This window comes from Mustela putorius, unplaced genomic scaffold (assembly GCF_011764305.1).
Source record: "Mustela putorius furo isolate JIRA1106 unplaced genomic scaffold, ASM1176430v1.1 tig00000127_pilon_pilon_pilon, whole genome shotgun sequence".
In the NCBI taxonomy this organism is placed as follows: Eukaryota; Metazoa; Chordata; class Mammalia; order Carnivora; family Mustelidae; genus Mustela; species Mustela putorius.
Window position 1 is genome coordinate 11,588,083 of NW_025421288.1, and position 12,778 is coordinate 11,600,860.

General features: G+C 39.5%; 1 protein-coding gene across 8 annotated transcripts in view; it reads left to right on the plus strand.

The window, feature by feature from the left end:
• The window catches only part of CUNH11orf80 (chromosome unknown C11orf80 homolog), a 98,784-nt gene that overhangs the window by 50,302 nt on the left and 35,704 nt on the right, over positions 1–12,778 (plus strand). For 7 of the 8 annotated variants that reach the window (XM_045065521.1, XM_045065523.1, XM_045065546.1 and 4 more), the window contains 4 exons: positions 5,393–5,476; positions 6,870–6,925; positions 7,582–7,653; positions 9,023–9,218. In XM_045065521.1, coding sequence (XP_044921456.1) covers positions 5,393–5,476; positions 6,870–6,925; positions 7,582–7,653; positions 9,023–9,218 — 408 coding nt within the window. The remainder of the gene's footprint in view (positions 1–5,392; positions 5,477–6,869; positions 6,926–7,581; positions 7,654–9,022; positions 9,219–12,778) is intronic. The other variant, XM_045065537.1, reaches the window with a different exon arrangement.

Genomic DNA, 12,778 nt, shown 5'->3' on the forward strand with positions numbered 1-12,778 from the left:
AGAGGGGGAAACAGGCTCCCCACTGAGCAGAGAGCCTGATGCCGGGCTCGATCCCAGGACCCTGAGATCATGACCTGAGTGGAAGGCAGAAGCTCAACCCACTGAGCTACCCAGGCGCCCTTGATGGCAGGCTGAAAATGCTGAGGACACTGAGCTCAGTGCCTGCAGTCAGCTGGCAATGGATGAAAAGTGGCAAAAAGTAGTCTGACCTCAGAGGAGCAGGAACAAGAGTTCCCTGAAAGCTTTTGTTCCATTACATCTCATCGTCTCTGGTACTGTGCAGTTATTTAAAAGATATTTGAAGAGAGTGAGAAGAGAAGAAGGGGGAGAATATGAACAAATTGATCATATATACCTCAAACGGGGAGAAGAGTCAGGTAGCAAGGTTCACAGTGGACGCTAGTGAATGGAGACATCCATGAACCATAAGTGACTCTTAATCTCACAAAACAAACTGAGGGTTGCTGGGGGGAGGGGGTTTGGGAGAAGGGGGTGGGATTATGGACATTGGGGAGGGTATGTGCTTTGGTGAGTGCTGTGAAGTGTGTAAACCTGGTGATTCACAGACCTGTACCCCTGGGGATAAAAATATATGTTTATAAAAAATAAAAAATTATATTAAAAAAAAAGCAGTAATAAATGATCCACTGCTCTGGGCACGTGAGGAGAGCCAATCCCAGGGAATACTGAAGAGAATGTCATTTAGGAGAGATGCAAGGTCTTGTGTTTATGCTGAGTCAGTCCTGCATCTTGGGTTCCATTCGGCTGGTAACATGTCCCTCCAAAGACAGTTTGATTTTACAAGATCTTCTTGAAAGCTTTATCCATTTTTATATTATTTCTGCTATGGTACTAAGTGATAAAATTGGTAGAGGTACACGTGTATTTCAAACATATCTTCATGTTTATCTATCTCTATTTCTCTATATACATATTTAACTAGAGACAGGACGAGACAGAAGCACAGATTTATTTTCTTCTAGACAGTCATATAGGGCCTATGACAACCTGAGTTCAGTTTGAAACTATAAAATAGCTTTGATATTATCTGTGATATAATTAGATTTGTGTCTAAAGGTGAAGGCTGGAACATATGATTCAATAATCTTTGCTGCTGCCCAGGGCTGGCAGCATCTATGTTTTCCTAACAACACTTAAGTAAATTCACTGCTTCTATATGTATGTCAGGCTGGGGTACTGGGTTTCTGACACCCAATTCTAAAAGGCTTTAAAAGACTTTGTAGACATAGACACATATATTTTCTTTTTGAAAAGATTTTATTTATTTATTTGACAGAGAGAGAGAGATCACAAGTAGGCAGAGAGGCAGGCAGAGGGGGAAGCAGGCTCCCTGCTGAGCTGAGAGCCTGATGTGGGGCTCAATCCCAGGACCCTGAGACCATGACCTGAGCTGAAGGCAGAGGCCCAACCCTCTGAGCCACCCAGGCACCCCCAACACATACATTTTCAGTCCCTCTCAATAAATTATGAGTAGATTATAAAAGGAGCTATTTGCTTTATGTTAACTGTCCTCTGCTGATGTGATATTAGGTCACTTTATCCTCTCAGTCTAGATTAGATACCAGTTCTTCTTGTGTTTTTCTTTAGCATTTCTTAATATATGTAAATCATAGAACATTTCACATTGTCATATACATTATTTATTTGTCTTTCTCTTCTACTTAACTGTGAACTCTTCAAATTCATATTGTTTTATGTACCTCTGTAGGCCCAGGTTACATAAACTCCATTCAGTGTTTTGAGTGGGTAATTCAGTAGTTTGCATAAGCATTGCCTGTCAGACTCCATAAAAGTGATGATAGATTACATAATATCTGATTCTGAAAGCTATATGCATAGATAATGAACTGTCTTGGAGAGACAGTATTACATAATGGAATGTGGGCTTTGAAGTTAGATCTAGGTTTGAATCCCAGTTTTGACACTTAGCTAGCTACGTGTTACCTTGGAAAAAATTAAACAACTTATTTAGTCTCATTATTCTCGTAAATAAAATGGGGGATATTTCCTACTTGCATATAAACTGTTTGGCATGTAGCAGGTGTTCAGTAAGTGGTAGCTCTCATCATTATTAATTGTAGCCCCTCTCTGGTAGCCGCTCAAGGAATTTTCACTTTTTTGGTTGCCTTACTGCTAGATTTAATTAGCCCTTTCTGTGATATACCCTATAATAACCAAGGCTACAGAAGTTTGAAACTGTTCCAAGAAGTTGTTTTCTAAGTGCTAAGTACAGAAAATGCTTTGAAGAGCTCATTGCTTTTCTTCTATTTGAACATCTTATAATAAAGTTGTTTTTTTTTTTTTAAAGTAGGCTCCTCACCTAGTGTGGATCCCAACACTGGGCTTGAATTCACAACTCTGAGATCAAGACCTGACCTGAGATGAAGAGTCAGGCATTTAACCGACTGAGCCACCCAGGCACCTCTGTAGTAAAAAATTTTTTTGAAAGATTTTATCTATTTATTTGACAGACAGAGATCACAAGTAAGCAGAGAGGCAGGCAGAGAGAGAGGGAAGCAGGCTCCCTGCTGAGCAGAGAGACCGATGTGGGGCTCAATCCCAGGACCCTGAGATCATGACCCGAGCTGAAGGCAGAGGCTTTAACCCACTGAGCCACCCAGGTGCCCCTGTAGTAAAATTTTTTAAATGAAGGATGTGACTATGATGTGTATTCTGCAGTTACTCTTTAATCACTACTGTTTACATGCAGGAATAATCCTAGATCTGTTTTCAGAATTTTTTAATCATTCCCATCTACTTTTCTGATAATTTTTAGTAATGATTCTATAATAATCTTTCTAATTTTCCCCACTCACTGCATACTTCTCGTTCTCATTTTCAATGTATTTACAAAAAGTATTATAGAAATTTATTCTGTTTCTTCATCATTATGTTATATGTTGAGGTCTAGGACCATTTTTTTCTTTAATATGTACCTACTACATGGCTCTATATTCTCTGATCCACCAATAAGAACTTACTGATTTTTTACTCTATTTCTTCTCATTTTCCTAGACTCTCCATTTTCTAAAGACTCCTTCTAACTTTGGGTTTAGGGACATTGTATTAAATGGAGTGAATCATTACAGGAAAGTGGTTAATACTAAAGCTTTGGAGGCAGATTAGGTAACCTTGAGAAAATTATTTGACCTCTTTGAGACTCATTGTTTTCTCATCCATAAAATGTGGGTTATATGTAACTTTCAAGGCTTTGTGAGGGGTAAGTGAGGTAATAGAAGTAAGATACTTTAGCTCCATTCCTGGAATGGAGAAAGCTCTCATTAAATTGTAAATTTTATTATATTTATAGGGAGGTATCTGGGTATATTGAAAAGAGTATGGACAATTGGTAATAGACAGACTTAGGGTCAAATTCTGGCTCTATCACTGAAAAGCTGGGTAACCTTAGGCAAGTTGCTTAACTTCTCTAGGTCTCTCTCTTTTTTTTTTTTTAAGATTTTATTTATTTATTTGACAGACAGAGATCATAAGCAGGCAGAGAGACAGGCAGAGAGAGGAAGGGAAGCAAGCTCCATGCTGAGCAGAGAGCCCGATGCAGGGCTTGGTCCCAGGATGCTGGGATCATGACCTGAGCTGAAGGCAGAGGCTTTAACCCACTGAGCCACCCAGGTGCCTCTAGGTCTCATTTTAAAAAATATATATATCTAGGGGCACCTGGGTGGCTCAGTCATTAAGCATCTGCCTTTTGCTCAGGTCATGGTCTCAGGGTCCTAGGATCAAGTACCACATTGGGCTCCCTGCTCAGCAAGGAGCCTGCTTCTCCCTCTTACATTCCCCCTGCTTGTGTTCCCTCTCTCACTGTCTCTCTCTGTGTCAAATAAATAAATAAAATCTTTAAAAAAAAAAAAAGCCTACTGGGGTGCCTGGGTGGCTCAGTGGGTTAAGCCTCTGCCTTCAGCTCAGGTCATGGTCTCAGGGTCCTGGGATTGAGTCCTGATCGGGCTCCCTGCTCAGTGGGGAACCTGCTTCTCCCTCTCCCTCTGCCTGCCACTCTGCCTTCTTGTGCTCTCTCTCTGTCAAATAAATAAGTGAACTTTAAAAAAAAACTCTAAAGAAAAGATAGTAGTACCTGCCTTGAGGATTTTTGTGAGGTAATATAGGTAGAACACCTGCACAATGCTTGCTACATAGTAGGCATTCCACAAGTGATATCTACTGTTGTTGCCATGTATAATATATAACTTAAAGATTATTACTTGATCCTTACAACAGTTCTGTGAGGTGGAATTGGGTAATTTTTTTTTAAGATTATTTATTTTAGAGAGAGAAAGCACAAGCGATGGGCAGACACAGAGGGAAAGGGAGGAGCGGACTCCCTACTGATCAGGGAGCCCAAAGTGGGGCTCCATCCCAGGACCCTAAGATCATAACCTGAGCTAAAGGCAGATGCTTAACCAGCTACTTAACCAAGCCACCCAGATGCCCCTAGAATGGATGACTTTTATCCTTGTTTTACAGATTAGTAAATAAAATTCAGAGCAATTAAGAGCTAGTACTAGAACTCAAGTCTTCTGACTTGTGAACTTTTTGCTTTACAGCTTTTCCTTAAAAAAAAAAGAGTAGATAAATGAATTGATGCTGAAAAATAGTTCATTTTAGTGTCTGCTCCTTTCACTACATTCTTTTTGTTTTTTTAAGATAGAGATCACAAGTAGGCAGAGAGACAGGCAGACAGAGGTGGGGAGAAGCAGGCTGCCCGCTGAGAAGAGAGCCCAATGAGGGGCTTTATCCCAGGACCCTGAGATCATGACCTGAGCCGAAGGCAGAGGCTTTAACCCACTGAGCCACCCAGGCACCCCCTTTCACTACATTCTTAATACAAATCAATTCACATCAGGATGGTAGAGCTAAGGTAGTGTTACTTTTCTTAGTTCCAGCCTGAATTACTTTTAAATTTGTTCCAAAAGGTGGTTTTGAAATTGTGTCTCCAGAAGGTCCATGAAATAGTTTAGCTCAAGAAATGATAGCTATTAGATTGCCTTTTATGTCCAGTTCTTAGATCCAAAGGTGTTTCCCCTTGGATATCTGAAAAGCTTTCTGAGGAGTAAGTTACCTTTATAGGAAGAAATACCTCTATTCATTTATTTAAAGATTTATTAAAGCTTTATTTATTTATTTTAGAGAGGCAGGGAGGGGCAGAGGGAGAGGGAAGGAGAATCTTAAGTGGACTACACGCAGAGCCCAATGTGGGGCTCGACCTAACCACTCCCAGATCATGACCTGAGCTGAAACCAAAAGTCAAATGCTCAACTGACTACCACCCAGATGCCCCAAGAAATAACATAATTTAATTTATTTGTGCTCCTGGGTTTGTGTATGTGTGGTGGATGTTTTTGTTGTGTTGTTGCAGGTTGATGAAAAGCCCAGAACTCTGATGACAGATAGTCTGGTGATAAAGAATTTTTTACATAAAATTGTCATGGTACACCCTAAGGTAAGCTGTTCTTTGGCACAGTGATGCTTCTCTTGCCATTTTTAGGAGACCTCTACTCTGTAGGAGATGAAATTATATGGTTGGTCCACTTTCTTTCCATGATAATGATTACAACTTTTAATATTGAATTGATTTGATTTCCTTGTCCCTAACACAGTTTTGATGTTGGTCATGTGACATAGCTGAGAGCCCTTGGATATAGAGCTTTCCTTGTGTTCTTGTTTTTACTTCCTTACTGTTTTATTGTATCAGTTTAGATTCATTTCCACCCCCCCCACATGCTTCATTTTTCTATTAAATCTGGATAATGAACCTGGCTGACCATCTTCTTTTCCGAAGTGACCAGAAGAGCAAATCGGGAAATTCTGATAAAGTACTTCAAACTTTGGAGAGCTATAATTTTTTTTTAAAGATTTATTTATTTGACAGGCAGAGATGACAAGTAGGCAGAGAGAGAGGTGGAAGCAGGCTCCCCGCTGAGTAGAGAGCCCGATGTGGGGCTCGATCTTAGGACCCCGGGATCATGACCTGAGCCGAAAGCAGAGGCTTAACCCACTGAGCCAATCAGGTGCCCCAAGAGCTATAATTTTTTATAATTAGCTATAGTTAGGTATGTTTATAGGGATGTACACTATTAAGTATGCTTTTTAACTTCTCCTTTTCTTCTCTTGGTAGCTTTCTACTTTTTCTGTCTTCAGCAGGGCTCAGTGCTTATTATGCCAGTCACAATTTCTGAGTGCTTTCCACACACTCACTCACTCACCCCATGCAGCAGCCCTTGTGAAGTAGGTTTTATCAGCATCATTCTCATTTTATAGCTGAGGAAACTATGGTAGAGAGGTTAAGTAACTTGCAGAGCTGGGATTTGAATTCAGGCAGGCTGGCTCTAGAGTTCTTGATTACCCGTTACGTTACACAGAAAAGAAAAATGTATGTCAAAGGTAGGAAATAATTAGAACAGTGAAGTGAATTGCAGGGAGGACAAAAGTCAGAGACGGGCAGGGGAAGAAAAAGCAAAGGAAAAAGCATGGAATGTTCTATGTATAAAAACAGTGGAAAGAATAAAGAGAAAAATTGATAGTCCTTTAAAGGGGAGAAGAGATAACATTGGGAAAAGAAAAGAGAACAAAGGGTAGTTTTGACAGGTTCAAAGTGGGTTCATTGTTGTGATAATCTGTGGCCACTTGGAATTGAAGTCTAGGACTCAGTTTATTTAAGATGCAGAATTTGAGCACAGATAAATGGTAATTGTATTAATTATATTATGTTCAGGGAAAGGACAAGTTAAAAAAAAGTGGATATAAAGAATATCTTCCCCTTTGGGAATTAAGTATGGAAGTTTTTAATCTCTGTCCTGGTTTGTGTTAAATCTCATACTCCATTTACTTTGCAGATTAAATTTAATTTCAGTGTAAAGGTGAATGGAGTCCTTTCCGTGGAAGTCTTTGGGTAAGTCCTTAAATCCTGGCTTAAGCTTATCCTGTGGCTTTATAGTTTTTCTCCATCATTATTGTATTGTTTCTAGTAGCTTCACAATTTGACTTTTTTTTTTTTAGGATTTTTTTATTTTAGAGAGAAAGAGTGCGCCTATGCACCTGTGTGTGGGAGGGAGGGGCAGAGGGTAAGAGAAACCCAAGTAGACTCCATTTTGAGCGCAGAGCCTGATGCGGGGCTCCAGGAAAGCCTTGATCTCATGACCATGAGATCATGACGTTAGCCGGAATCAAGAGTTGGATGCTCAGCCAGCTATATCACCCACATAGGTGCCCCACAGTTTGACTTCTTGACCCAAACTCACCCTGAATCTAATTTTCTTAGAGCCCCACATTTTCTTATTCTATGTTAGCTTTTATTTTTTTTCAGATTGAATAAATTTCTTTTCTCATGTTAGCTTTTAATGAGCAGGTAGATTCATCTAAACATTTCATTTCTTTTCCTCTCCCTTGAGTGGGTGATCTTAAAAATTGCCATTTTCCCCTTAGTTAATCGGCTATTGAATTCTCGTAATCTTTGGGGGTGATGGTAGTCATGGGCCAGAATTTGTATCAGGTAAATATTGGTTTTAGAATCCCTGAAATATGGCTTAATTTTTCTTTGCTTTGCAGGACAAAGAATGAACCCACTTTGAACCTGTCGAATGGAATTGCTCTTGTTATAAGCTGTCGGCATTATGTGAGGTGAAGGGGAAAAGCACTGTGGTCCCTCTCCACATTTTAATCTCCTGTTATGAGTATGAATGTGGGTAGAAATTGAAAGTAGCCTCACTTGTCATTTCTTAGGGCCAGGTATCAGATTCTCTGTCAGAAAAGTGAAAGTAGAATTTTGAAGCTATTGGTATTGAAAACATTTATTATTTCTGGTTTCTTGAATATATTCTAATTGACCCAAGGACATGTCCCTTCTCTTTCCCATCTGTAAATGAAACAAAACAAACCCTGCTAATTTCATTCTTATTTACATATGAGAAGAGAGGAATGACTTTTTAGATAGTTACCTGAACTCTTGGATAGAAAGATACTATGAATAGAAAGGAATTTTTTGTATGTTATTATTTGTGCGTCAGCATTTTGCATATGTTTGGAAATCCTCTTTCTCTCTACCTTTACCTTCTTCAAATTACCAAAAAAAAAAAAAAAAAAGAAAGAAAGAAGGAAAGAAAGAAAGAAAGAAAGAAATAAAAACGAAAAAATCCATGGAGAAGATGGTAAATAAATGGAATAGAACCCTCTGCCTTGCCTTCCTGTGCTGTCCATTTACCACAGAATCCAAAGTGAACGTGCATTATAGCAAGAAAAAGACTAATTTTTAAAAAAGATTTTATTTATTTATTTGACAGCGATCACAAGTAGGCGCAGAGGCAGGCAGAGAGAGAGAGAGAAAGGGAAGCAGGCTCCCTGCCGAGCAGAGAGCCCGATGTGGGGCTCATCCCAGGACCCTGAGATCACAACCTGAGCTGAAGGCAGAGGCCGTAGTCCACTGAGCCACCCAGGCGCCCCAAGACTAATTTGTTACTAAGATCAACTCATTAATTCTTTATTCAGTAGTTTTCAACTCCATTTGTAATGCCCTGAATCATCACTGTTAGTCATAGGATCTTAAGGCTTGAAGAGACTCCTCGCGGCTTTTTAGTTTTACTCTTAATCAGAATTACAATTCAGAATTACAATTCTTTAATATGTGCAGGAAACAAAACCCCCAACCTTAACTTTCTTTTGTAGTCCTCTGCTATCATACAATCTTTACAGGTGACAGCTCATGAACACAGATTTTCTGAAAAAGTTTAAGCCTCTGAGCCAGTGTTTGTGGACATATCTTCCTGGATGACCTCATCAGTTTAAAGAGAGAGGAAAGTCTTTGTTGGGTGTGGAGCCTACTTTATTTATTTATGTTTAAAGATTTTATTTTAGGTAATCTCTACACCCGGCGTGGGGCTCAAACTCACAACCCCAAGATCAAGAGTTGCACACTCTACCAACTGAGCCAGCCAAAAAACCAAAAAACTTAAGAATCAAAAAAGCTAAATTTGTCTTACCTGTTTTTTCACAGTAAACCAAAATTTGCTACAGCTGAATTACTCTGCAGCAGAATCCATCCTGTCCTAGGACATCCAGTAATGCTTTTCATCCCTGATGACATGGTTGGCATGGGCTTGCTGGGAGAGCTGACACTGACTCCAGCTGCTGCTCTGTGTCCCTGCCCAGAGGTCTTTCCCAACCAGCTGAATAGGATTTCTTCAGTTTCCATATCCTTTTGATGACAGAGTCCATCAAAATCTTCAAATTCATTGTCTTGAAAAATGGATTTTTTAAGATTTTATTTATTTATTATAGAGAGCGAGAGAAACAGTGAGTGGGGGTAGGAGCAGAGCAAGAAGGACAAGTGGACTCTGAGTTGAGCATAGAACCCAATGCGGGACTCAGTGCCATGACCCTGAGCTCATGACCTGCACTGAAATCAGGAGTTGGGCACTTAATTGACTAGGCCACCCAAGCACCCTGAAAAAAATGAAAAATTTTAAAAAGATTTTATTTATTTATTTGACAGACAGAGATTACAAGTAGGCAGAGAGGCAGGCAGAGAGAGAGGAGGAAGCAGGCTCCCCGCTGAGCAGAGAGCCCGATGTGGGACTCGATCCTAGGATCCTGGGATCACGACCCGAGCCAAAGGCAGAGGCTTTAACCCACTGAGCCACCCAGGTGCCCCCCAAAAAATGAATTTTTATATCTCAATTCTAAAAAAAAAAAAATCCTTGGCATATAAACTCTGTGCCTAGAAGCCAGTATGATTTGTATAAAAATAAAAATCCAGTATGAAAGCCAAACTTGAGAATTTTTCCAAAAACTGGAAACTATAAAATGTGACACATGTGCCACATGCTTGTCATGTAATTTAGTATGATGAATCATGGAATGAATGGTGCAAGCAGGAGAGATGAGGCTGGGAAAGTAGTTGGAGTTGAACATGGCTCTTGTGAGTCACACTAAGGAGTGTAAACTTCATTGTCTTTATAGTGGGAAACCATTGGATGTTTTAGGAGTCTCAGGCAGCAATTATGCAGTGGGATAGGAGAGAGAAGTCAGTAAACACTACGTAAATTCATAAGTGACCTCAACAAGAGATAATGCTTGCCTCAGTTAAAAGTGTGAGGAGCGTAGAAAAGAGAAACATCATTGGAAGTAATCAACATAATGAGGCAACCAATTCATTGTTAGGGTAGGGAGAGATTAGGGGCAGGGAATGGCCAAAGTTGATGTCCAGATTTCTACATCCAAAAGAGGCAAATCTATAGAGACAGAAAGTGGATAGAGAGGGATTTTTTTAGGAGGTGATAAAAATGGTCTAAAATTGATGGTGGTGATGGTTGCACAATTTTTTAAATATACTACGACCTATTTAACTGTGCACTTTAAATGGGTAAATTGTATGTTATGTGTTATCTTTAAAACTCAGTAAGCTGTTTAAAAACATTTTCCATAGTGGGGGACCTGGGTGGCTCAGTGGGTTAAAAACATTTCCATAGATGGCTAATAGAATAATGATACTGTCAATTAGAAACAAATCATAAATGGCAGATTTGGAAGGTAAAGAAGATTAGCTGAGGTTTAAACACGTTTATGGTTCCTGCAGGATGTCCCTTGAAAATGGCAAGCAGCTACATAGAAATTTTGGTCTGGAAATTGGAAGTGGTCAGATTTAGAGATATATTTTTGAGCGTCAACATTTCCTTCATGGACTCAGTGTAGCATAGTGCTGTGGTTAGAGCATGGCACAAGAGTGTAAATGCTGGATTCACCACTAATTGGCTGTGACTTTATTCAGCTTACTTAACAACCTAAACTTTTATTTCATAGCTTTAAAACAGAGATAATACTACTTGGTAGATTTATTTATTTCCCCTTGCAAAGGTTTTGTTGTTGTTATAGTTACTCTTTTGTGATTTGTTTGTTTTTGGACTGATTATATAGTAATCTATGTGAGGCTCCTAGCATACTGCCTGACATTTAATAAGTGTTCAATAAATATTAGGTATTATTGTTATATGACTGAAGCTATATGAGTAAATGTAGTTATATATAGTAGAGTATAAAGAATAAGAACAGCAGAAGGCGAAGGTCATGGAATAAATGTTAGCTGGAAATATCATTAGGGAGGAGGAAGGAGCGGGATGGTGATAAAGATTATGCATGGACTTTTGGATTTTAAAAACCTTAATATCTAGGTCATATAGAAGAGGATAAAGTAAAATATAAATATTTCTCCTTCCTCCCCATGCCATTCCCCAGAGGGAATAAGGCACATTTTCTATCCTCTTGAACTTTACATTTAGTGGGACATTTTATTTTATTTTATTTTATTTTATTTTATTTATTTGAAAGAGAGAAAATGAGAGAGAGCACAAGAGCGGGGAGGGTCAGAGGGAGAAGCAGACTCCCCACTGAGCAGGGAGCCAGATGCGGGACTTGATCCTGAGGTCCAGGATCATTACCTGAGCCAAAGGCAGTTGCTTAACTGACTGACCCACCCAGGCGCCCCTTAGTGGGACATTTTAATAAATAGATGTCAGGTAGTGATAAGTACAGTAAAGATAAAGCAGGTAAAGAGATAATGATAGGCAAGTTATTTAAATATTATAGCCCAAGGAGACTCTAGAGAGGTGATGTTTTAGTGAAGAGAAAGAGAACTAACAGAAAACTCTGGTAGGATTACAGTTTCTGAAAATGGCCAAGTAGGTAATTTAGACTCACCCTCCCATTGAGGACAAATGCTGTATGAAATATTAAAACATCATAAAAGAATCTAAGAGCTAGTGAGTAGGGAGAAATTTCTGGGCCAACATAGGAGAAAACAGGAATCACAGAATGCTTGAGCCCAACATTGGGGGCTGCTTTTGCCCTAAGGTCATTTGCAAACTAGAGCAAACAGCCTAGAAGCTAAGATGCACTTCCAAATTGATGTAGGACAAAAAAGCCAAAGAGTTTAGGGCTTGCTGAGCTGGGGTGCTGTTAAAAGTTCCTCTTGTTTTGGGCAGGGATAACTAAAAGCTTACACTTTATGGAGTAGGTGAACCTGAAATAAACCATCCTTCACATGAGCTCATATATTTTTTGGGTCATCTGGGAAGTCTAGAAAATCTTAAGCTTTCAGAATGGATTAAGATGATTCTAGATTTCTAATTCTCCCAGATGCCCTGTAGAAGCAAACAAAAATTCTTTCTAGATAGATAGATGACCACATCTGTGCTTCAAATTATTTAACAGATGCTTTCTCAAAATGTCCAGCTCATGTGCACATTTCTTTCTCTCTGTCATACACACCCCCCACACACACCTAGGTACAAGAGTGCACAAGGTAACATGAACAAAAGCTAGCAAAAACAGAAGCAACAGAAGAACCCACTGGGACTCCAGATATGGGTAATATCAGACATTGACTTTAAAAATAAAAAATTATGTTTACTGTGCTTATGAAATTGAAAGCCAACCTTAAAAATCTTGCCAGGGAGCAGAGAAAGACAACTATCATATGATCTCCCTGATATGAGGAAGTGGTGATGCAACATGGGGGCTTAAGTGGGTAGGAGAAGAATAAATGAAACAAGATGGGATTGGGAGGGAGACAAACCATAAGTGACTCTTTTTTTTTTTTTAAGATTTTATTTATTTATTTGACAGAGAGAGATTACATGTAGGCAGAGAGGCAGGCAGAGAGAGAGAGGAGGAAGCAGGCTCCCTGCTGAGCAGAGAGCCCGATGTGGGACTTGATCCCAGAACTCTGGAATCATGACCTGAGCTGAAGGCAGCG